The sequence below is a fragment of the Blennius ocellaris genome, assembly GCF_963422515.1.
Source record: "Blennius ocellaris genome assembly, contig: SCAFFOLD_156, whole genome shotgun sequence".
Classification (NCBI taxonomy): Eukaryota; Metazoa; Chordata; class Actinopteri; order Blenniiformes; family Blenniidae; genus Blennius; species Blennius ocellaris.
The window spans coordinates 39952-65138 of NW_027662074.1; the positions used below are offsets into that span (position 1 = coordinate 39952).

The window sequence follows — 25187 nt, forward strand, 5'->3', positions numbered from 1 at the left end:
CCTTTTTAGGGACCGAGACGAAATGTATCTTTATAGTGTGTGTATATATATATATATACACACACACACGAAATATTTATATATATATATATATATTTTGTGTATATATGTGTGTGTGTGTGTGTGTGTGTGTGTATATATGATAGATAGAGAGAGACTCCATCCTGAAGAAACCACTGATAAATCACTGTGGATGAGAATGCCTGGTTTACACTGGGGGGGGGGGGGGGGGGGGGGTGTCCGGGGGGAGGGGGGGGGGGTTCTGCCTGGACCTGCAGGATCTCAGGATCAGGATCAGGATCATGTCCTGCAGCAGATTAGCGGAGCTCAGCCGAGGGCCAGAATGTCTCCGTCTCCGGCTGCAGCCTGAAATATGAGATGAGCTCAACATACAGCCGCCATACTGTCCTGTAGGGACAGCAAGGTTGTCCAGCACCATACTGTCCTGTAGGGACAGCAAGGTTGTCCAGCACCATACTGTCCTGTAGGGACAGCAAGGTTGTCCAACACCATACTGTCCTGTAGGGACAGCAAGGTTGTCCAGCACCATACTGTCCTGTAGGGACAGTAAAGCCGTCCAGCACCAGTCTGTCCTGTAGGGACAGTAAAGCTGTCCAGCACCATACTGTCCTGTAGGGACAGTAAAGCCGTCCAGCACCATACTGTCCTGTAGGGACAGCAAGGTTGTCCAACACCATACTGTCCTGTAGGGACAGCAAGGTTGTCCAGCACCATACTGTCCTGTAGGGACAGCAAGGTTGTCCAGCACCATACTGTCCTGTAGGGACAGCAAGGTTGTCCAGCACCATACTGTCCTGTAGGGACAGCAAGGTTGTCCAGCACCATACTGTCCTGTAGGGACAGCAAGGTTGTCCAGCACCATACTGTCCTGTAGGGACAGCAAGGTTGTCCAGCACCATACTGTCCTGTAGGGACAGTAAAGCCGTCCAGCACCAGTCTGTCCTGTAGGGACAGTAAAGCCGTCCAGCACCAGTCTGTCCTGTAGGGACAGCAAGGCCGTCAGCACCAGTCTGGTCCACCACCCTCTGGCTCCTCACCCCCCCCCACCCGGATCCTCATAACCCCCCCCCCCCCCCCCTCGGTTCCCCATCACCCCCCTGGCTCCTCAGCCCCCCCTCGGCTCCCCATCACCCCCCTGGCTCCTCAGCCCCCCCTGGTTCCTCAGCCCCCCCCCCTGGTTCCTCAGCCCCCCCCCCTGGCTCCTCAGCCCCCCCTGGTTCCTCAGCCCCCCCCGGCTCCTCAACCCCCCCTGGTTCCTCAGCCCCCCCCCGGCTCCTCAACCCCCCCAGGCTCTCTAAACTAGCGGCTTGTAAACAGCTAAAAGCTACCAGGCTAAAGATAAACAAAGATAAAACCCTTTCAAAATAGTTTTTCAGTCCTGAAGACTACAGAAAGTTGGAATCAGGTTTTGTTCTGCTTTGTTCTCTGAAGCTCCCCCCCCCCCCGGAGCGCCCCCACGGCCCCCCCCGGAGCGCCCCTGGGAACAGCGTTACCAAACAGGAAGTGTGTGTTGCTCTTCACAACGTGTCAACGCTTCTGTTGCCAGGCAACCAAACGTTCCTCGTCCGTCCGTCGAAGCTCGGAGGAGAAGAAGTTCGGAGATCCGCGGTGGAGAGGAACCGGAACCAGAACCAGGACCGGAACCAGGACCAGGACCGGAACCAGGACCAGGACCGGAACCAGGACCAGGACCAGGACCGGCCCGGGGGCCTTCACGGGGCTTTGCAGCTTCAGCTGACGGCGGCATGTGGGAACCGGGAGACCCGAGAGTCCACCCGGAGCTCGGTGCACCGGCAGAGGGCGACCGAGAGCCGGGCGGAGAGGAGGAGCAGGAGGAGCAGGAGGAGCAGGAGGAGCAGGCTGGCAGCGGCTCGTCACCCGGAGGAGGAGCACCGGGGGGAGGAGGAGGAGGAGCACCGGGTGGAGGAGAAGCACTGGGTGGAGGAGAAGCACCAGGTGGAGGAGAAGCACCGGGTGGAGGAGGAGGAGGAGGAGGAGCACCGGGTGGAGGAGAAGCACCGGGTGGAGGAGGAGGAGAAGCACTGGGTGGAGGAGGAGGAAGAGCACCGGGTGGAGGAGGAGGAGGAGGAGGAAGCACCGGGTGGAGGAGAAGCACTGGGTGGAGGAGAAGCACCGGGTGGAGGAGAAGCACCAGGTGGAGGAGAAGCACCGGGGGGAGGAGGAGGAGGAGGAGGAGCACCGGGTGGAGGAGAAGCACCAGGTGGAGGAGAAGCACTAGGTGGAGGAGAAGCACCAGGTGGAGGAGGAGGAGAAGCACCGGGTGGAGGAGAAGCACCGGGTGGAGGAGGAGGAGGAGCACCGGGTGGAGGAGGTGGAACAAGTTCCTTCATTTCTTTATTCTTCACTTGTTGTTGTTGTTGTTGTTGTTGTTGTTGTGGCCATCGTACTAGACGGGACCACTGCTGTCTTCACGGAGGAGCTCAGGGTGTCCAGGCTGGTCTCCAGAGGGACATGTGGACCAGGAGACTTGGTCCTCCTGGTCCAGAGGGACATGTGGACCAGGAGACTTGGTCTCCTGGTCTCCAGAGGGACATGTGGACCAGGAGACTTGGTCCTCCTGGTCCAGAGGGACATGTGGACCAGGAGACTTGGTCCTCCTGGTCTCCAGAGGGACATGTGGACCAGGAGACTTGGTCCTCCTGGTCCAGAGGGACATGTGGACCAGGAGACTTGGTCCTCCTGGTCTCCAGAGGGACATGTGGACCAGGAGACTTGGTCCTCCTGGTCCAGAGGGACATGTGGACCAGGAGACTTGGTCCTCCTGGTCTCCAGAGGGACATGTGGACCAGGAGACTTGGTCCTCCTGGTCTCCAGAGGGACATGTGGACCAGGAGACTTGGTCCTCCTGGTCTCCAGAGGGACATGTGGACCAGGAGACTTGGTCCTCCTGGTCCATGTCTTCTGCTGCAGCTTCATGTTTCCAGTGGTGACAGGAAGTGAACTGTGCAGGTGTGGCGACGCTGCTGGGAGGAGCTGAGGACCGCGGAGGTGAAGATGAGGACGGTGAGGAAGGTGAGGAAGGTGAAGAAGAGGAGGAAGAGGAGGAAGATGAGGAAGGTGAAGAAGAGGAGGAAGGTGAGGAAGAGGAGGAAGATGAGGAAGAGGAGGACGCTGGGAACTCTGCGGTCACAGGTGAGACTGACGAGAAGCAGCCTGAACCTTTGACCCTCTGGCTTCATTCCAGTGTGTGTGTGTGGTGTGTGTGTGTGTGTGTGTGTGTGTGTGTGTGTGTGTGTGTGTGTGTGTGTGTGTGTGTGTGTGCGTGTGTGTGCGCGTGCGTGCGTGCGTGCGTGCGTGTGTGTGCGTGCGTGCGTGTGTCCAGGAAAACAGAGCAGATCAATGAGTCCAGACCTCAGTCAAACTCTGCAGCCCAGAAAAAACGACTACAATATGATAGATCTGTTCTAATGACTCCTTTTGAAGGAGTCTTCACCGTTAGCGACTCCTTTTGAAGGAGTCTTCACCGTTAGCAACTCGTTTCTTGGTTAAAACTTGATTGTTGCTGTTGAACCTCAGAGGAAACTGAAGATGCTCGTATCCAGGAAGAGAATCAGCGCATGTATATAATATAATATTTTTACTATCATTATGCTATGCCATGCTATATTATGCTATGTTATGCTAAGCTAAGCTATGAATGGTGTCCAGCCCTGCAGCCAATCAGCAGCTGACATGCTAGCAGTCAGACTCTCTCCTGGACTCAGACAGGAAGTTGGTATGAAACAGTCAGAAGCTCCATGTTGGATTTGTTTTACTGAGAAATGTTAAGAACTCATTTCAAGGAGACGTGACGACTCCTCTAGAGACTCCGGCTGACGACTCCTCTAGAGACTCCGGCTGACGACTCCTCTAGAGACTCCGGCTGACGACTCCTCTAGAGACTCCGGCTGACGACTCCTCTAGAGACTCCGGCTGACGACTCCTCTAAAGACTCCGGCTGATGACTCCTCTAGAGACTCCGGCTGACGACTCCTCTAAAGACTCCGGCTGACGACTCCTCTAGAGACTCCGGCTGACGACTCCTCTAGAGACTCCGGCTGACGACTCCTCTGGAGACTCCGGCTGACGACTCCTCTGGAGACTCCGGCTGACGACTCCTCTGGAGACTCCGGCTGACGACTCCTCTAGAGACTCCGGCTGACGACTCCTCTGGAGACTCCGGCTGACGACTCCTCTGGAGACTCCGGCTGACGACTCCTCTAGAGACTCCGGCTGACGACTCCTCTGGAGACTCCGGCTGACGAGTCCTCTAGAGACTCCGGCTGACGACTCCTCTAGAGACTCCGGCTGACGACTCCTCTGGAGACTCCGGCTGACGACTCCTCTGGAGACTCCGGCTGACGACTCCTCTGGAGACTCCGGCTGACGACTCCTCTGGAGACTCCGGCTGACGACTCCTCTAGAGACTCCGGCTGACGAGTCCTCTAGAGACTCCGGCTGACGACTCCTCTGGAGACTCCGGCTGACGACTCCTCTGGAGACTCCGGCTGACGACTCCTCTGGAGCATCATGAAGAAAGAAACATTCCTTCTTTAAAAAGCCGTTTGATGTCATGTGACCAGTGTCTCTTGCTGGTTGGTGCTGGAGGGTCATGTGACCAGTGTCTCTTGCTGGTTGGTGCTGGAGGGTCATGTGACCAGTGTCTCTTGCTGGTTGGTGCTGGAGGGTCATGTGACCAGTGTCTCTTGCTGGTTGGTGCTGGAGGGTCATGTGACCAGTGTCTCTTGCTGGTTCCAGTGAAGGTGGCGCTGGTTCCAGAGGGTCACGTGATGACGGTGGCCTTCGCCATCGGCCTCAGCATCCAGGAGCTGAAGCGTCAGCTGGCGTCTGAGCTGAGAGTCCCTGAGGAGGTCCTGCGGCTGTCCCTGGACGGTATGGACGTCCCTACACTTCCTGTCTGAGGCCATACATACCCAGTTCTTCAAAAAGAGAATATTTCCCTCTCTACATTTAAAACATCACACATCAGTGTGGAATTCAAATCATTTGAAGCTATAAAGTGGTGCAGCGACTGCCGGGCTCTGTAGGGCTCTGTAGGGCTCTGTAGGGCTCTGTAGGGCTCTCCAGGGCTCTCCAGGGCTCTGTAGGGCTCTGTAGGGCTCTGCAGGGCTCTGCAGGTTGCTGCCCCCTCACCTAGTGGCAGCCGCCAGTACTGCATGGAGGCGTCCTGTTATGCCAGTGTGTGTGGTGTCCAGGCCGGGCGGTGGAGGAGCAGCGGAGCCTCATGGAACTCGGCGTTCGGCCTCACAGCTCCACCCGCATGGAGATGTCCTCCACCCACCCGGACACCCACCCGCTACGCCCGCTACGCCCGCCGGAGCAAGACGCCATGCCGGACGTCATCACCGTCCAGGTGCAAACCAGCAGCGGCACAGGTAAACCCAGTGTGATATATAATGCTCTATAATCTGGATTAGAGGAGGAAGATGCTCTATAATCTGGATTAGAGGAGGAAGATGCTCTATAATCTGGATTAGAGGAGGAAGATGCTCTATAATCTGGATTAGAGGAGGAAGATGCTCTATAATCTGGATTAGAGGAGGAAGATGCTCTATAATCTGGATTAGAGGAGCAAGATGCTCTATAATCTGGATTAGAGGGGGAAGATGCTCTATAATCTGGATTAGAGGGGGAAGATGCTCTATAATCTGGATTAGAGGAGGAAGATGCTCTATAATCTGGATTAGAGGAGGGAGATGCTCTATAATCTGGATTAGAGGAAGAAGATGCTCTATAATCTGGATTAGAGGAGGGAGATGCTCTATAATCTGGATTAGAGGAGGGAGATGCTCTATAATCTGGATTAGAGGAGGAAGATGCTCTATAATCTGGATTAGAGGAGGAAGATGCTCTATAATCTGGATTAGAGGAGGAAGATGCTCTATAATCTGGATTAGAGGAGGAAGATGCTCTATAATCTGGATTAGAGGTCTAGTCTCTGACTGGGGGGTCCTGGTCTAGAGCCTGCAGGTCAGACCCAGGAGGTGGTGGTGGAGATCCAGCGGCCCCCCCCAGCATAAAGCCTTCCTGGGGGGCTACAGGCAGCGGCTGACGGGAGCAGAGTTCCACCACGCTGCCGTTCAGACTCCGCCCAGCAGGAGGCGCCAGCAGGGGGCGCCGGTCTGCAGCCGGGCCACACAGGTAGGGCTGCTGGGGCTGGTAGGGCCACAGTTCACCACAGGGGGGGGACACAGTTCACCACGGGGGGGGGGGGGGGGGGGGGGACATAGTTCACCACAGGGGGGGCGGACACAGTTCACCACGGGGGGGGTGGACACAGTTCACCACGGGGGGGGGGACACAGTTCACCACAGGGGGGGCGGACACAGTTCACCACGGGGGGAGGGGGGGACGCAGTTCACCACAGGGGGAGGGGGGGACGCAGTTCACCACGGGGGGGGGGGCCCAGTTCACCACAGGGGGGCGGACACAGTTCACCACGGGGGGGGGCACAGTTCACCACGGGGGGGGGCACAGTTCACCACAGGGGGAGGGGGGGACGCAGTTCACCACAGGGGGGGCGGACACAGTTCACCACGGGGGGGGGGGGGCACAGTTCACCACAGGGGGGCGGACACAGTTCACCACGGGGGGGGGGGCACAGTTCACCACAGGGGGAGGGGGGGACGCAGTTCACCACGGGGGGGGGGACACACAGTTCACCGGGGGGGGGGGGGGCACAGTTCACCACAGGGGGGAGACAAGTCTGCTTCATGAGACTGCAGCTGCTGTCTTTGTGTTGGACAGACAGCAGAGGTGCAGAGGACGTCTCAGCAGTGTCCAGTGGACGCCTCCACCCAGATGACGGGGGTCGGCTGCTACGTCTCCTGCCGCGGAGACCGGCTCCTGTCTCCGGGGACATTCACCTCGGCAGACCAGCTGCAGGACCGCCGGCTGCAGGCGGTGCGTCTTTTGTCCCCCTCAGGAGGACACGTCCCGTCTCATCACTTGATAGCTGAGTCCCTGGAGGACAACCAGTGTCCAACGTGAACCACGTCCTCCAGTTGGACCTACAGGTTAGGTAGTGTCTCCAGAGACAGTCCAGACCTGGTCCCTCCACTGGACTGACGGGGTCTGTAGTGTCTCCAGAGACAGTCCAGACCTGGTCCCTCCACTGGACTGACGGGGTCTGTAGTGTCTCCAGAGACAGTCCAGACCTGGTCCCTCCACTGGACTGACGGGGTCCGGGGACATCGGAACCTTCTGGAGGTTCTCTGACCCCGAGACGTCACCAGTAGTTCTCTATAGGGGTGTGATGTGTCATCAGGGGGGGCGGAGTCACCGCTGTAGTTATTACTGTAGTTATTACTGTAGTTACCTCTGTAGTTATTACTGTAGTTACCTCTGTAGTTATTACTGTAGTTATTACTGTAGTTACCGCTGTAGTTATTACTGTAGTTACCTCTGTAGTTATTACTGTAGTCATTACTGTAGTTATCACTGTAGTTACCTCTGTAGTTATTACTGTAGTTACCTCTGTAGTTATTACTGTAGTTATTACTGTAGTTATCACTGTAGTTACCTCTGTAATTATTACTGTAGTTATTACTGTAGTTATTACTGTAGTTATCACTGTAGTTATTACTGTAGTTATTACTGTAGTTACCTCTGTAATTATTACTGTAGTTATTACTGTAGTTATTACTGTAGTTATCACTGTAGTTACCTCTGTCGTTATTACTGTAGTTATTGCTGTAGTTACCTCTGTAGTTATTACTGTAGTTATTACTGTAGTTACCGCTGTAGTTATTACTGTAGTTATTGCTGTAGTTACCGCTGTAGTTATTACTGTAGTTACCTCTGTAGTTATTACTGTAGTTATCACTGTAGTTATCACTGTAGTTACCTCTGTAGTTATTACTGTAGTTACCGCTGTAGTTATTACTGTAGTTATTACTGTAGTTACCTCTATAGTTATTACTGTAGTTATTACTGTAGTTACCTCTGTAGTTATTACTGTAGTTATTACTGTAGTTATCACTGTAGTTACCTCTGTAGTTATTACTGTAGTTACCTCTGTAGTTATTACTGTAGTTATTACTGTAGTTATCACTGTAGTTATTACTGTAGTTATTACTGTAGTTACCTCTGTAATTATTACTGTAGTTACCTCTGTAGTTATTACTGTAGTTATTACTGTAGTTACCGCTGTAGTTATTACTGTAGTTACCTCTGTAGTTATTACTGTAGTCATTACTGTAGTTATCACTGTAGTTACCTCTGTAGTTATTACTGTACTTACCTCTGTAGTTATTACTGTAGTTATTACTGTAGTTACCTCTGTAGTTATTACTGTAGTTATTACTGTAGTTACCGCTGTAGTTATTACTGTAGTTACCTCTGTAGTTATTACTGTAGTTATCACTGTAGTTATCACTGTAGTTACCTCTGTAGTTATTACTGTAGTTACCGCTGTAGTTATTACTGTAGTTATTACTGTAGTTACCTCTGTAGTTATTACTGTAGTTATTACTGTAGTTACCTCTGTAGTTATTACTGTAGTTATTACTGTAGTTATCACTGTAGTTACCTCTGTAGTTATTACTGTAGTTACCTCTGTAATTATTACTGTAGTTATTACTGTAGTTATTACTGAAGTTATCACTGTAGTTACCTCTGTCGTTATTACTGTAGTTATTGCTGTAGTTACCTCTGTAGTTATTACTGTAGTTATTACTGTAGTTACCGCTGTAGTTATTACTGTAGTTATTGCTGTAGTTACCGCTGTAGTTATTACTGTAGTCATTACTGTAGTTATCACTGTAGTTACCTCTGTAGTTATTACTGTAGTTACCTCTGTAGTTATTACTGTAGTTATTACTGTAGTTATCACTGTAGTTACCTCTGTAATTATTACTGTAGTTATTACTGTAGTTATTACTGTAGTTATCACTGTAGTTATTACTGTAGTTATTACTGTAGTTACCTCTGTAATTATTACTGTAGTTATTACTGTAGTTATTACTGTAGTTATCACTGTAGTTACCTCTGTCGTTATTACTGTAGTTATTGCTGTAGTTACCTCTGTAGTTATTACTGTAGTTATTACTGTAGTTACCGCTGTAGTTATTACTGTAGTTATTGCTGTAGTTACCGCTGTAGTTATTACTGTAGTTACCTCTGTAGTTATTACTGTAGTTACCGCTGTAGTTATTACTGTAGTTACCTCTGTAGTTATAACTGTAGTTATCACTGTAGTTATCACTGTAGTTACCTCTGTAGTTATTACTGTAGTTACCGCTGTAGTTATTACTGTAGTTATTACTGTAGTTACCTCTATAGTTATTACTGTAGTTATTACTGTAGTTACCTCTGTAGTTATTACTGTAGTTATTACTGTAGTTATCACTGTAGTTACCTCTGTAGTTATTACTGTAGTTACCTCTGTAGTTATTACTGTAGTTATTACTGTAGTTATTACTGTAGTTATCACTGTAGTTATTACTGTAGTTATTACTGTAGTTACCTCTGTAATTATTACTGTAGTTACCGCTGTAGTTATTACTGTAGTTACCTCTGTAGTTACCTCTGTAGTTATTACTGTAGTTATCACTGTAATTATCACTGTAGTTACCTCTGTAGTTATTACTGTAGTTACCGCTGTAGTTATTACTGTAGTTATTACTGTAGTTACCTCTATAGTTATTACTGTAGTTATTACTGTAGTTATTACTGTAGTTACCTCTGTAGTTATTACTGTAGTTATTACTGTAGTTATCACTGTAGTTACCTCTGTAGTTATTACTGTAGTTACCTCTGTAGTTATTACTGTAGTTATTACTGTAGTTATTACTGTAGTTATTACTGTAGTTACCTCTGTAATTATTACTGTAGTTACCTCTGTAGTTATTACTGTAGTTATTACTGTAGTTACCGCTGTAGTTATTACTGTAGTTACCTCTGTAGTTATTACTGTAGTCATTACTGTAGTTATCACTGTAGTTACCTCTGTAGTTATTACTGTAGTTACCTCTGTAGTTATTACTGTAGTTATTACTGTAGTTACCTCTGTAGTTATTACTGTAGTTATTACTGTAGTTACCTCTGTAGTTATTACTGTAGTTATCACTGTAGTTATCACTGTAGTTACCTCTGTAGTTATTACTGTAGTTACCGCTGTAGTTATTACTGTAGTTATTACTGTAGTTACCTCTGTAGTTATTACTGTAGTTATTACTTTAGTTACCTCTGTAGTTATTACTGTAGTTATTACTGTAGTTATCACTGTAGTTACCTCTGTAGTTATTACTGTAGTTACCTCTGTAATTATTACTGTAGTTATTACTGTAGTTATTACTGTAGTTATCACTGTAGTTACCTCTGTCGTTATTACTGTAGTTATTGCTGTAGTTACCTCTGTAGTTATTACTGTAGTTATTACTGTAGTTACCGCTGTAGTTATTACTGTAGTTATTGCTGTAGTTACCGCTGTAGTTATTACTGTAGTTACCTTTTGTAGTTATTACTGTAGTTACCTCTGTAGTTATTACTGTAGTTATTACTGTAGTTACCGCTGTAGTTATTACTGTAGTTACCTCTGTAGTTATCACTGTAGTTATCACTGTAGTTATTACTGTAGTTTCCTCTGTAGTTACCTCTGTAGTTATTACTGTAGTTATTACTGTAGTTACCTCTGTAGTTATTACTGTAGTTATTACTGTAGTTATCACTCTAGTCACCTCTGTCGTTATTACTGTAGTTATTACTGTAGTTACCGCTGTAGTTATTACTGTAGTTACCTCTGTAGTTATTACTGTAGTTATTACTGTAGTTTCCTCTGTAGTTATTACTGTAGTTATCACTGTAGTTACCTCTGTAGTTATTACTGTAGTTATTACTGTAGTTTCCTCTGTAGTTATTACTGTAGTTATCACTGTAGTTACCTCTGTAGTTATCACTGTAGTTACCTCTGTAGTTATTACTGTAGTTATTACTTTAGTTATTACTGTAGTTATTACTGTAGTTTCCTCCCTTTCTCACTATCGTCCTCTATCAGGGGTTTTAGTTTCAGGTGTTAACGGTGCCCTCCTCCTCCTGTTCCTCCTCCTGTTCTTCCTCCTCCTCCTCCTCCTCCTCCTGTTCTTCCTCCTCTTCCTCCTCCTCCTCCTCCTCCAGACGATCTGCCTGCAGTCGTGGACTCGGGGCTGGCTGGCCCGCCAGGCGGTGGAGCGTCTCCGTCAGGAGAGGGAGGGGTGGAGGTGCTGGCAGGACCTGCAGGAGAGGAGGAGGCGGCAGGAGAAGGAGGAGCAGGTGAAGGAGCGGCGGCGGCGCCGGATGAAACCGGAGCGGAGGGAAGACTTCGACCTGCTGCACCACGACCTGCAGAGTAAGTGAGGCGGTGGTCGCGGTGCAGTGAGGTGGAGCAGTGAGGTGGAGCAGTGAGCTGGAGCAGTGAGGCGGAGCAGTGAGCTGGAGCAGTGAGGCGGAGCAGTGAGGCGGAGCAGTGAGCTGGAGCAGTGAGGCGGAGCAGTGAGGTGGAGCAGTGAGGTGGAGCAGTGAGGTGGAGCAGTGAGGCGGTGCAGTGAGGTGGAGCAGTGAGCTGGAGCAGTGAGGTGGAACAGTGAGGTGGAGCAGTGAGCTGGAGCAGTGAGGTGGAGCAGTGAGCTGGAGCAGTGAGGTGGAACAGTGAGCCGGAGCAGTGAGGTGGAGCAGTGAGGCAGAGCAGTGAGGTGGAACAGTGAGGTGGAGCAGTGAGGTGGAGCAGTGAGGCGGAGCAGTGAGCCGGAGCAGTGAGGTGGAGCAGTGAGGTGGAGCAGTGAGGCGGAGCAGTGAGGTGGAGCAGTGAGCTGGAGCAGTGAGGTGGAACAGTGAGGTGGAGCAGTGAGGCGGAGCAGTGAGGCGGAGCAGTGAGCCGGAGCAGTGAGGTGGAGCAGTGAGGTGGAGCAGTGAGGTGGAGCAGTGAGCTGGAGCAGTGAGCTGGAGCAGTGAGGTGGAACAGTGAGGTGGAGCAGTGAGGCGGAGCAGTGAGCCGGAGCAGTGAGCTGGAGCAGTGAGGTGGAACAGTGAGGCGGAGCAGTGAGGCGGAGCAGTGAGCCGGAGCAGTGAGGTGGAGCAGTGAGGCGGAGCAGTGAGGCGGAGCAGTGAGGCGGAGCAGTGAGCTGGAGCAGTGAGGTGGAGCAGTGAGGCGGAGCAGTGAGGTGGAACAGTGAGGCGGAGCAGTGAGCTGGAGCAGTGAGCTGGAGCAGTGAGGTGGAGCAGTGAGGCGGAGCAGTGAGCAGGAGCAGTGAGGTGGAGCAGTGAGGCGGAGCAGTGAGCCGGAGCAGTGAGCCGGAGCAGTGAGGCGGAGCAGTGAGGGGGAGCAGTGAGGTGGAGCAGTGAGGCGGAGCAGTGAGGCAGAGCAGTGAGGCGGAGCAGTGAGCTGGAGCAGTGAGGTGGAGCAGTGAGGCGGAGCAGTGAGCTGGAGCAGTGAGGCGGAGCAGTGAGGTGGAGCAGTGAGGCGGAGCAGTGAGGCGGAGCAGTGAGGTGGAGCAGTGAGGCGGAGCAGTGAGGTGGAGCAGTGAGGCGGAGCAGTGAGGCGGAGCAGTGAGGCCAGTCCTGCTTCCAGGGTGGAGGAGGCAGCAGGAGCAGCAGATCAACACCTCCCTCCGAGGAGCCCAGAGGAAGGAGGCGCTCTGTGCCCTGCAGGAGGAGGAGGCGCAGCTCCTCGCCGACATCGACCGCCACCGCCACCTGGCCGCCGGCGCCGCCAGAGAGAGGCGGAGCCACAAGCTCCTGGACAAGGTGGGCGGCCATCTTGGTTTACCTTCTCACTGCAGAGCAACCTGATATATGTAACTATATATTACTGATAGGTAACTTTATATTACTGATAGGTAACTTTATCTTACTGATAGGTAACTATATATTACTGATAGGTAACTATATATTACTGATAGGTAACTTTATATTACTGATAGGTAACTATATATTACTGATAGGTAACTATATATTACTGATAGGTAACTATATATTACTGATAGGTAACTATATATTACTGATAGGTAACTTTATATTACTGATAGGTAACTATATATTACTGATAGGTAACTATATATTACTGATAGGTAACTATATATTACTGATAGGTAACTATATATTACTGATAGGTAACTATATATTACTGATAGGTAACTTTATATTACTGATAGGTAACTATATATTACTGATAGGTAACTATATATTACTGATAGGTAACTATATATTACTGATAGGTAACTATATATTACTGATAGGTAACTTTATATTACTGATAGGTAACTATATATTACTGATAGGTAACTTTATATTACTGATAGGTAACTATATATTACTGATAGGTAACTATATATTACCTGACATATGTAACTATATATTACCTGACATATGTAACTATATATTACCTGATAGGTAACTATATATTACCTGATATAGGTAACTATATATTACTGATAGGTAACTTTATATTACTGATAGGTAACTTTATATTACTGATAGGTAACTATATATTACTGATAGGTAACTTTATATTACTGATAGGTAACTTTATATTAGTGATAGGTAACTATATATTACTGATAGGTAACTATATATTACTGATAGGTAACTATATATTACCTGACATATGTAACTATATATTACCTGACATATGTAACTATATATTACTGATAGGTAACTATGTATTACCTGATATAGGTAACTATATATTACCTGATATAGGTAACTATATATTACCTGATATAGGTAACTATATATTACCTGATAGGTAACTATATATTACCTGATATAGGTAACTATATATTACCTGATATAGGTAACTATATATTACCTGATATAGGTAACTATATATTACCTGACATATGTAACTATATATTACTGATAGGTAACTATATATTACCTGACATATGTAACTATATATTACCTGATAGGTAACTATATATTACTGATAGGTAACTATATATTACTGATAGGTAACTATATATTACTGATAGGTAACTATATATTACCTGACATATGTAACTTTATATTACTGATAGGTAACTATATATTACCTGATAGGTAACTATATATTACTGATAGGTAACTATATATTACTGATAGGTAACTATATATTACCTGACATATGTAACTTTATATTACTGATAGGTAACTATATATTACCTGATAGGTAACTATATATTACTGATAGGTAACTATATATTACTGATAGGTAACTATATATTACCTGATAGGTAACTATATATTACCATACGTGGTAACCATACATGACCATACATGGTAAGACTAGTACTAGCAGAGGTTCCTACTAGGCCAGCTTAGGGTCCCTGGTACTGCAGGTCAGGTGACCTCCGCCGTGTCACCTGACCTGCAGTCAGCAGCTCCAGTGTGGTGGCGACTGTCAGGTGGGCGTCGGCTCCAGGTGGTGAAACCCGACACCCTCAGAGCTCAGGAGCTGCAGCGGCTCTACCAGAGCGCCGGGGCGGCGGCGGGCGGGAGGCAGCAGAGGGTGGAGGTCCTGATGGAGCTCCGCCTCTCCGTCCAGGTGACGCCTCCACCTGCTCACATCCACTGAACACATCAGGGTCTAACGCCCCGCCAAAGTAAAAGCACCGGAGCCACAAAACATGTCAATTCTCTGAAAGGAAGAAAAAACCTCTTTCAACAACTAAATGTAGTTTTCATCCTAAAGTATTCTGATTACAATTTACTTTATTTGAGTACATTTTCAGCTCTTGGAGACGTTTTTCCTCTTTTTTCATGATTTTATTCTTTAGTTCTTTTCTACATCTGGACTATTTGAACTGTTTAACTCTTTACTGTCGCTGGTTTTCCTCCTGGTTACTGCAGTTTGAACTGTTTAACTCTTTACTGTCGCTGGTTTTCCTCCTGGTTACTGCAGTTTGAACTGTTTAACTCTTTACTGTCGCTGGTTTTCCTCCTGGTTACTGCAGTTTGAACTGTTTAACTCTTTACTGTCGCTGGTTCTCCTCCTGGTTACTGCAGTTTGAACTGTTTAACTCTTTACTGTCGCTGGTTTTCCTCCTGGTTACTGCAGTTTGAACTGTTTAACTCTTTACTGTCGCTGGTTCTCCTCCTGGTTACTGCAGTTTGAACTGTTTAACTCTTTACTGTCGCTGGTTCTCCTCCTGGTTACTGCAGTTTGAACTGTTTAACTCTTTACTGTCGCTGGTTTTCCTCCTGGTTACTGCAGTTTGAACTGTTTAACTCTTTACTGTCGCTGGTTTTCCTCCTGGTTACTGCAGTTTGAACTGTTTAACTCTTTACTGTCGCTGGTTCTCCTCCTGGTTACTGCAGTTTGAACTGTTTAACTCTTTACTGTCACTGGTTCTCCTCCTGGTTACTGCAGTTTGAACTGTTTAACTCTTTACTGTCGCTGGTTCTCCTCCTGGTTACTGCAGTTTGAACTGTTTAACTCTTTACTGTCGCTGGTTCTCCTCCTGGTTACTGCAGTTTGAACTGTTTAACTCTTTACTGTCACTGGTTTTCCTCCTGGTTACTGCAGTTTGAACTGTTTAACTCTTTACTGTCGCTGGTTTTCCTCCTGGTTACTGCAGTTTGAACTGTTTAACTCTTTACTGTCGCTGGTTTTCCTCCTGGTTACTGCAGTTTGAACTGTTTAACTCTTTACTGTCACTGGTTCTCCTCCTGGTTACTGCAGTTTGAACTGTTTAACTCTTTACTGTCGCTGGTTTTCCTCCTGGTTACTGCAGTTTGAACTGTTTAACTCTTTACAGTCGCTGGTTTTCCTCCTGGTTACTGCAGTTTGAACTGTTTAACTCTTTACTGTCGCTGGTTTTCCTCCTGGTTACTGCAGTTTGAACTGTTTAACTCTTTACAGTCGCTGGTTTTCCTCCTGGTTACTGCAGTTTGAACTGTTTAACTCTTTACTGTCGCTGGTTTTCCTCCTGGTTACTGCAGTTTGAACTGTTTAACTCTTTACTGTCGCTGGTCTTCCTCCTGGTTACTGCAGTTTGAACTGTTTAACTCTTTACTGTCGCTGGTTTTCCTCCTGGTTACTGCAGTTTGAACTGTTTAACTCTTTACTGTCGCTGGTTTTCCTCCTGGTTACTGCAGTTTGAACTGTTTAACTCTTTACAGTCGCTGGTTTTCCTCCTGGTTACTGCAGTTTGAACTGTTTAACTCTTTACTGTCGCTGGTTTTCCTCCTGGTTACTGCAGTTTGAACTGTTTAACTCTTTACAGTCGCTGGTTTTCCTCCTGGTTACTGCAGTTTGAACTGTTTAACTCTTTACTGTCGCTGGTTTTCCTCCTGGTTACTGCAGTTTGAACTGTTTAACTCTTTACTGTCGCTGGTCTTCCTCCTGGTTACTGCAGTTTGAACTGTTTAACTCTTTACTGTCGCTGGTTTTCCTCCTGGTTACTGCAGTTTGAACTGTTTAACTCTTTACTGTCGCTGGTTTTCCTCCTGGTTACTGCAGTTTGAACTGTTTAACTCTTTACTGTCACTGGTTTTCCTCCTGGTTACTGCAGTTTGAACTGTTTAACTCTTTACTGTCGCTGGTTCTCCTCCTGGTTACTGCAGTTTGAACTGTTTAACTCTTTACTGTCGCTGGTTTTCCTCCTGGTTACTGCAGTTTGAACTGTTTAACTCTTTACTGTCGCTGGTTTTCCTCCTGGTTACTGCAGTTTGAACTGTTTAACTCTTTACTGTCACTGGTTTTCCTCCTGGTTACTGCAGTTTGAACTGTTTAACTCTTTACTGTCGCTGGTTCTCCTCCTGGTTACTGCAGTTTGAACTGTTTAACTCTTTACTGTCGCTGGTTCTCCTCCTGGTTACTGCAGTTTGAACTGTTTAACTCTTTACAGTCACTGGTTTTCCTCCTGGTTACTGCAGTTTGAACTGTTTAACTCTTTACTGTCGCTGGTTTTCCTCCTGGTTACTGCAGTTTGAACTGTTTAACTCTTTACTGTCGCTGGTTCTCCTCCTGGTTACTGCAGTTTGAACTGTTTAACTCTTTACTGTCGCTGGTTTTCCTCCTGGTTACTGCAGTTTGAACTGTTTAACTCTTTACTGTCGCTGGTTTTCCTCCTGGTTACTGCAGTTTGAACTGTTTAACTCTTTACTGTCGCTGGTTTTCCTCCTGGTTACTGCAGTTTGAACTGTTTAACTCTTTACTGTCGCTGGTTTTCCTCCTGGTTACTGCAGTTTGAACTGTTTAACTCTTTACTGTCACTGGTTTTCCTCCTGGTTACTGCAGTTTGAACTGTTTAACTCTTTACTGTCGCTGGTTTTCCTCCTGGTTACTGCAGTTTGAACTGTTTAACTCTTTACAGTCGCTGGTTTTCCTCCTGGTTACTGCAGTTTGAACTGTTTAACTCTTTACTGTCGCTGGTTTTCCTCCTGGTTACTGCAGTTTGAACTGTTTAACTCTTTACAGTCGCTGGTTTTCCTCCTGGTTACTGCAGTTTGAACTGTTTAACTCTTTACTGTCGCTGGTTTTCCTCCTGGTTACTGCAGTTTGAACTGTTTAACTCTTTACTGTCGCTGGTTTTCCTCCTGGTTACTGCAGTTTGAACTGTTTAACTCTTTACTGTCGCTGGTTTTCCTCCTGGTTACTGCAGTTTGAACTGTTTAACTCTTTACTGTCGCTGGTTTTCCTCCCGGTTACTGCAGTTTGAACTGTTTAACTCTTTACTGTCGCTGGTTTTCCTCCCGGTTACTGCAGTTTGAACTGTTTAACTCTTTACTGTCGCTGGTTCTCCTCCCGGTTACTGCAGTTTGAACTGTTTAACTCTTTACTGTCGCTGGTTTTCCTCCTGGTTACTGCAGTTTGAACTGTTTAACTCTTTACTGTCGCTGGTTTTCCTCCTGGTTACTGCAGTTTGAACTGTTTAACTCTTTACTGTCGCTGGTTTTCCTCCTGGTTACTGCAGTTTGAACTGTTTAACTCTTTACTGTCGCTGGTTTTCCTCCTGGTTACTGCAGTTTGAACTGTTTAACTCTTTACTGTCACTGGTTTTCCTCCTGGTTACTGCAGTTTGAACTGTTTAACTCTTTACTGTCGCTGGTTTTCCTCCTGGTTACTGCAGTTTGAACTGTTTAACTCTTTACTGTCGCTGGTTTTCCTCCTGGTTACTGCAGTTTGAACTGTTTAACTCTTTACTGTCGCTGGTTCTCCTCCTGGTTACTGCAGTTTGAACTGTTTAACTCTTTACAGTCACTGGTTCTCCTGGTTACTGCAGTTTGAACTGTTTAACTCTTTACTGTCGCTGGTTTTCCTCCTGGTTACTGCAGTTTGAACTGTTTAACTCTTTACTGTCGCTGGTTTTCCTCCTGGTTACTGCAGTTTGAACTGTTTAACTCTTTACTGTCGCTGGTTTTCCTCCTGGTTACTGCAGTTTGAACTGTTTAACTCTTTACTGTCACTGGTTCTCCTGGTTACTGCAGTTTGAACTGTTTAACTCTTTACTGTCGCTGGTTTTCCTCCTGGTTACTGCAGTTTGAACTGTTTAACTCTTTACTGTCGCTGGTTTTCCTCCTGGTTACTGCAGTTTGAACTGTTTAACTCTTTACTGTCGCTGGTTTTCCTCCTGGTTACTGCAGTTTGAACTGTTTAACTCTTTACTGTCGCTGGTTTTCCTCCTGGTTACTGCAGTTTGAACTGTTTAACTCTTTACTGTCGCTGGTTTTCCTCCTGGTTACTGCAGTTTGAACTGTTTAACTCTTTACTGTCGCTGGTTTTCCTCCTGGTTACTGCAGTTTGAACTGTTTAACTCTTTACTGTCGCTGGTTTTCCTCCTGGTTACTGCAGTTTGAACTGTTTAACTCTTTACTGTCGCTGGTTCTCCTCCTGGTTACTGCAGTTTGAACTGTTTAACTCTTTACTGTCGCTGGTTTTCCTCCTGGTTACTGCAGTTTGAACTGTTTAACTCTTTACTGTCGCTGGTTCTCCTCCTGGTTACTGCAGTTTGAACTGTTTAACTCTTTACTGTCGCTGGTTTTCCTCCTGGTTACTGCAGTTTGAACTGTTTAACTCTTTACTGTCGCTGGTTCTCCTCCTGGTTACTGCAGTTTGAACTGTTTAACTCTTTACTGTCGCTGGTTTTCCTCCTGGTTACTGCAGTTTGAACTGTTTAACTCTTTACAGTTGCTGGTTTTCCTCCTGGTTACTGCAGTTTGAACTGTTTAACTCTTTACTGTCGCTGGTTTCCCTCCTGGTTACTGCAGTTTGAACTGTTTAACTCTTTACAGTCGCTGGTTTTCCTCCTGGTTACTGCAGTTTGAACTGTTTAACTCTTTACTGTCGCTGGTTTTCCTCCTGGTTACTGCAGTTTGAACTGTTTAACTCTTTACTGTCGCTGGTTCTCCTCCTGGTTACTGCAGTTTGAACTGTTTAACTCTTTACTGTCGCTGGTTCTCCTCCTGGTTACTGCAGTTTGAACTGTTTAACTCTTTACTGTCGCTGGTTTTCCTCCTGGTTACTGCAGTTTGAACTGTTTAACTCTTTACTGTCGCTGGTTTTCCTCCTGGTTACTGCAGTTTGAACTGTTTAACTCTTTACTGTCGCTGGTTTTCCTCCTGGTTACTGCAGTTTGAACTGTTTAACTCTTTACTGTCGCTGGTTCTCCTCCTGGTTACTGCAGTTTGAACTGTTTAACTCTTTACTGTCGCTGGTTCTCCTCCTGGTTACTGCAGTTTGAACTGTTTAACTCTTTACTGTCGCTGGTTTTCCTCCTGGTTACTGCAGTTTGAACTGTTTAACTCTTTACTGTCACTGGTTTTCCTCCTGGTTACTGCAGTTTGAACTGTTTAACTCTTTACAGTCACTGGTTTTCCTCCTGGTTACTGCAGTTTGAACTGTTTAACTCTTTACTGTCGCTGGTTCTCCTCCTGGTTACTGCAGTTTGAACTGTTTAACTCTTTACTGTCGCTGGTTTTCCTCCTGGTTACTGCAGTTTGAACTGTTTAACTCTTTACTGTCGCTGGTTTTCCTCCTGGTTACTGCAGTTTGAACTGTTTAACTCTTTACTGTCGCTGGTTTTCCTCCTGGTTACTGCAGTTTGAACTGTTTAACTCTTTACTGTCACTGGTTTTCCTCCTGGTTACTGCAGTTTGAACTGTTTAACTCTTTACTGTCGCTGGTTTTCCTCCTGGTTACTGCAGTTTGAACTGTTTAACTCTTTACTGTCACTGGTTCTCCCCCCCCCCCCCCCCCCCCCCACACACACACACACACGAGTAACAAGGTGTAGTCTGCCAGCAGCAGTTGGAGGGTGGAGCTGCAGGTGGAGGTGTCCAGGGCCGGCTGGGCAGGGACCTGATGGAGCTGATTGACAGGGAGCTCCACCTGCTGAGTATCAACATGAAGGAGCTCCACCTGGAGGGGCTGAGGAAGAGGATCTCCACCCTCCTCCTCCTCTTCATCAAAACTCCTGCTGTCAATCCAGAGCTGGATAAGGTGCTGAAGGTGAGCCTCCTCCTCTTCTTCCTCCTCCTCTTCTTCTTCTTCCTCCTCCTCTTCTTCCTCCTCCTCCTCTTCCTCCCCCCTCCTCTTCCTCCCCCTCCTCCTCCTCCTCCTCTTCTTCCTCCCCTCCTCAGTACCATACAGTACCATACAGTACCATACAGTATAGTACCATACAGTATAGTACCATACAGTGCAGTACCATACAGTACCATACAGTACAGTACCATACAGTGCAGTACCATACAGTACCATACAGTACCATACAGTACAGTACCATACAGTGCAGTACCATACAGTACCATACAGTACCATACAGTATAGTACCATACAGTACAGTACCATACAGTGCAGTACCATACAGTACCATACAGTATAGTACCATACAGTACAGTACCATACAGTATAGTACCATACAGTGCAGTACCATACAGTTCCATACAGCACCATACAGTATAGTACCATACAGTATAGTACAATACAGTACAGTACCATACAGTGCAGTACCATACAGTACCATACAGTACCATACAGTATAGTACCATACAGTACAGTACCATACAGTGCAGTACCATACAGTACCATACAGTATAGTACCATACAGTGCAGTACCATACAGTACCATACAGTACCATACAGTACAGTACCATACAGTGCAGTACCATACAGTACCATACAGTACCATACAGTATAGTACCATACAGTGCAGTACCATACAGTACCATACAGTACCATACAGTACAGTACCATACAGTGCAGTACCATACAGTACCATACAGTACCATACAGTATAGTACCATACAGTATAGTACCATACAGTGCAGTACCATACAGTTCCATACAGCACATACAGTATAGTACCATACAGTATAGTACCATACAGTACAGTACCATACAGTATAGTACCATACAGTGCAGTACCATACAGTTCCATACAGCACCATACAGTATAGTACCATACAGTATAGTACCATACAGTACAGTACCATACAGTATAGTACCATACAGTGCAGTACCATACAGTTCCATACAGCACCATACAGTATAGTACCATACAGTATAGTACCATACAGTACAGTACTATACAGTATAGTACCATACAGTGCAGTACCATACAGTTCCATACAGCACCATACAGTATAGTACCATACAGTATAGTACCAGTACAGTACAGTACTATACAGTTCCATACAGCACCATACAGTATAGTACCATACAGTATAGTACCATACAGTACAGTACCATACAGTATAGTACCATACAGTGCAGTACCATACAGTACCATACAGTACCATACAGTATAGTACCATACAGTATAAGTACCATACAGTGCAGTACCATACAGTTCCATACAGCACCATACAGTATAGTACCATACAGTATAGTACCATACAGTACAGTACCATACAGTATAGTACCATACAGTGCAGTACCATACAGTTCCATACAGCACCATACAGTATAGTACCATACAGTATAGTACCATACAGTACAGTACTATACAGTATAGTACCATACAGTGCAGTACCATACAGTTCCATACAGCACCATACAGTATAGTACCATACAGTATAGTACCATACAGTGCAGTACCATACAGTACCATACAGTATAGTACCATACAGTATAGTACCATACAGTACAGTACCATACAGTGCAGTACCATACAGTGCAGTACCATACAGTACCATACAGTGCAGTACCATACAGTGCAGTACCATACAGTACCATACAGTACCATACAGTATAGTAACCATACAGTACAGTACCATACAGTATAGTACCATACAGTGCAGTACCATACAGTTCCATACAGCACCATACAGTATAGTACCATACAGTATTGTACCATACAGTACAGTACCTACAGTATAGTACCATACAGTTGCAGTACCATACAGTTCCATACAGCACCATACAGTATAGTACCATACAGTATAGTACCATACAGTGCAGTACCATACAGTTCCATACAGCACCATACAGTATAGTACCATACAGTACAGTACCATACAGTATAGTACCATACAGTTCCATACAGCACCATACAGTATAGTACCATACAGTATAGTACCATACAGTACAGTACCATACAGTATAGTACCATACAGTTCCATACAGCACCATACAGTACAGTACCATACAGTATAGTACCATACAGTGCAGTACCATACAGTTCCATACAGCACCATACAGTATAGTACCATACAGTGCAGTACCATACAGTACCATACAGCACCATACAGTATAGTACCATACAGTATAGTACCGTACAGTACAGTACCATACAGTGCAGTACCATACAGTACCATACAGTATAGTACCATACAGTACAGTACCATACAGTGCAGTACCATACAGTGCAGTACCATACAGTACCATACAGTATAGTACCATACAGTATAGTACCATACAGTACAGTACCATACAGTGCAGTACCATACAGTACAGTACCATACAGTGCAGTACCATACAGTACCATACAGTATAGTACCATACAGTGCAGTACCATACAGTGCAGTACCATACAGTGCAGTACCATACAGTACCATACAGTACCATACAGTACAGCTATGTATCTCAGACCCCCCAGGAGTCCTCTGCGTTCCGCTGCCGGCGCTGTGGGCGCCCCCTGAGCTCCGCCCAGGTGACGGCGCCCCCCAGTGGAGGTTCTCTGTGTCTCTGCTGTGGACGAGACGACGTCAGAGCCCGACGGCAGAACGACTCCCGGTCCTACCAGAACCTCCTGACCCGTCTGAGAGCCCAAGAGCTGGACCTCAACCGGGAGGCCAAGATCCCCCTGCTCCTGCAGGTCAGACCCCCCACACCCCCCCAGACCCCTGCTCCTGCAGGTCAGACCCCCCAGACCCCTCCTCCTGCAGGTCAGACCCCCCACACACCCCCAGACCCCTGCTCCTGCAGGTCAGACCCCCCAGACCCCTCCTCCTGCAGGTCAGACCCCCCAGACCCCTCCTCCTGCAGGTCAGACCCCCCACACCCCTCCTCCTGCAGATCAGCCCCCCCCAGACCCTCCTCCTGCAGGTCAGACCCCCAGACCCCTCCTCCTGCAGGCCAGACCCCCCCCCCCCACTCACTGCAGCTCCACACACTGCTTCCAGGTGGAGGACCTGCGCCACCTGGTGGAGGTGGTGTGGGGGGGCCGCTCTGCCCTGGAGGCCAGGGACGACCTGGATGACCTGGTGTTTGTTCGCTGGGATCGCTGGACCGACTGGAGCCCCTGGAACTGTGTCCTGCTGTCCACACCGGAGGCCTCGTCTCACCGGGACGTCCAGGACGTCCTCCAGGTGAGCCCACCTCACCTGGTTCACCTGCGTTAGCTGCTAATGCTGTCTTCGCTAATGCTGCGTCTTCTGCACGCTCAGGCGTACGAGCTGGACTTCGTCCGTGACGTCCAACAGAAACACGCGTTAGCTCGATGCTACTTCAGTCAGAACGGCGCCATGGCGGAGTACCTGGCCCCTCCCACTGCTGCCCCGGCCAACCAGGTGGTCTCCAGGCCGCCACAGACACGCCCACAATCTGACTGCAAACTGGAATAAAGAATAAAACTATTCTGCATCAATGTTCCTGAGAGTTTTTGGTAAATCTGCATTTCAAACGTTCTGTAAAAGAATAAAGTAGAAAGTATAACCGTGTATCATCGCAGTATTTCACTTCAATAAGAGAGTAAAGTTCCATCCTGCCTCCACCTCCTCACGCTATCTGAAGCTGCGGAGCCACAACGGGCTCCACAGCGCCCCCTGTGGCGGCTCCCTGACACTAAGTCAAGCTTTTCCACGCCGTCAATCCTTCTTAATGTTCCTGCAGCAAATTGCAATAACAAAGTAGAACCGGAGTCCAACATGGCCGCCTCAGCCAAACATGGCCGCCTCAGCCAAACATGGCCGACTGAGTCCAACATGGCCGCCTGAGTCCAACATGGCCGCCTCAGTCAAACATGGCCGCCTGAGTCCAACATGGCCGCCTGAGTCCAACATGGCCGCCTCAGTCCAACATGGCCACCTGAGTCCAACATGGCCGCCTCAGTCAAACATGGCCGCCTGAGTCCAACATGGCCGCCTGAGTCCAACATGGCCGCCTGAGTCAAACATGGCCGCCTGAGTCCAACATGGCCGCCTGAGCCAAACATGGCCGCCTGAGTCCAACATGGCCGCCTCAGTCAAACATGGCCGCCTGAGTCCAACATGGCCGCCTGAGTCCAACATGGCCGCCTGAGTCCAACATGGCCGCCTGAGTCCAACATGGCCGCCTGAGCCAAACATGGCCGCCTGAGTCCAACATGGCCGCCTCAGCCAAACATGGCCGCCTGAGTCCAACATGGCCGCCTCAGCCAAACATGGCCGCCGCTTGGCGCCACAGTTTGAGGCGGAGAACCTCCAGCCTTCTGGACGTCAACGTTGCAGAAAGAGGGAACAGCTTTGTTCAGAACGTCTGGCGCCTCCAGCAGGGGGCGCCGCTCAGCAGGAGCAGGAACATTGTGGGGACAAGGAACCTGGTGGTGCTGATGGTGAGGTGGAGGACGGGGTGGAGGACTGATCCTCATGGTGAGGTGGAGGACGAGGTGACGTTCCAGGACGTTCCAGGAATATTTCAGGAGGTTCCAGGACGTTCCAGGACGTCCCAGCTGGCTCCTCATCGAGTCTGGCGGGTTTGTGATTCGTCGCGCTGGAAAGTGTTTCTTATCTGGCAACCCGTCCAGCAGGTCGCTCACCTGTTTGCGCCT

At 47.7% G+C, this 25187-nt stretch overlaps 1 protein-coding gene across 1 annotated transcript; it reads left to right on the forward strand.

The window, feature by feature from the left end:
* Window positions 1–1766: 1766 nt before the first annotated feature.
* iqub (IQ motif and ubiquitin domain containing) lies at window positions 1767–24015 on the forward strand (the record flags this gene model as incomplete). The annotated part of the gene is given in 15 exon segments (XM_080521792.1): window positions 1767–1884; window positions 2177–2353; window positions 2992–3174; window positions 4780–4914; window positions 5238–5417; window positions 6013–6047; window positions 6049–6183; window positions 6790–6945; window positions 11158–11368; window positions 12587–12762; window positions 14369–14539; window positions 20243–20446; window positions 23028–23255; window positions 23563–23748; window positions 23827–24015. Coding segments are annotated over 15 exon segments (2472 nt in total). The 3' UTR covers window positions 24004–24015.
* Between the last annotated feature and the right edge of the window lie 1172 nt (window positions 24016–25187).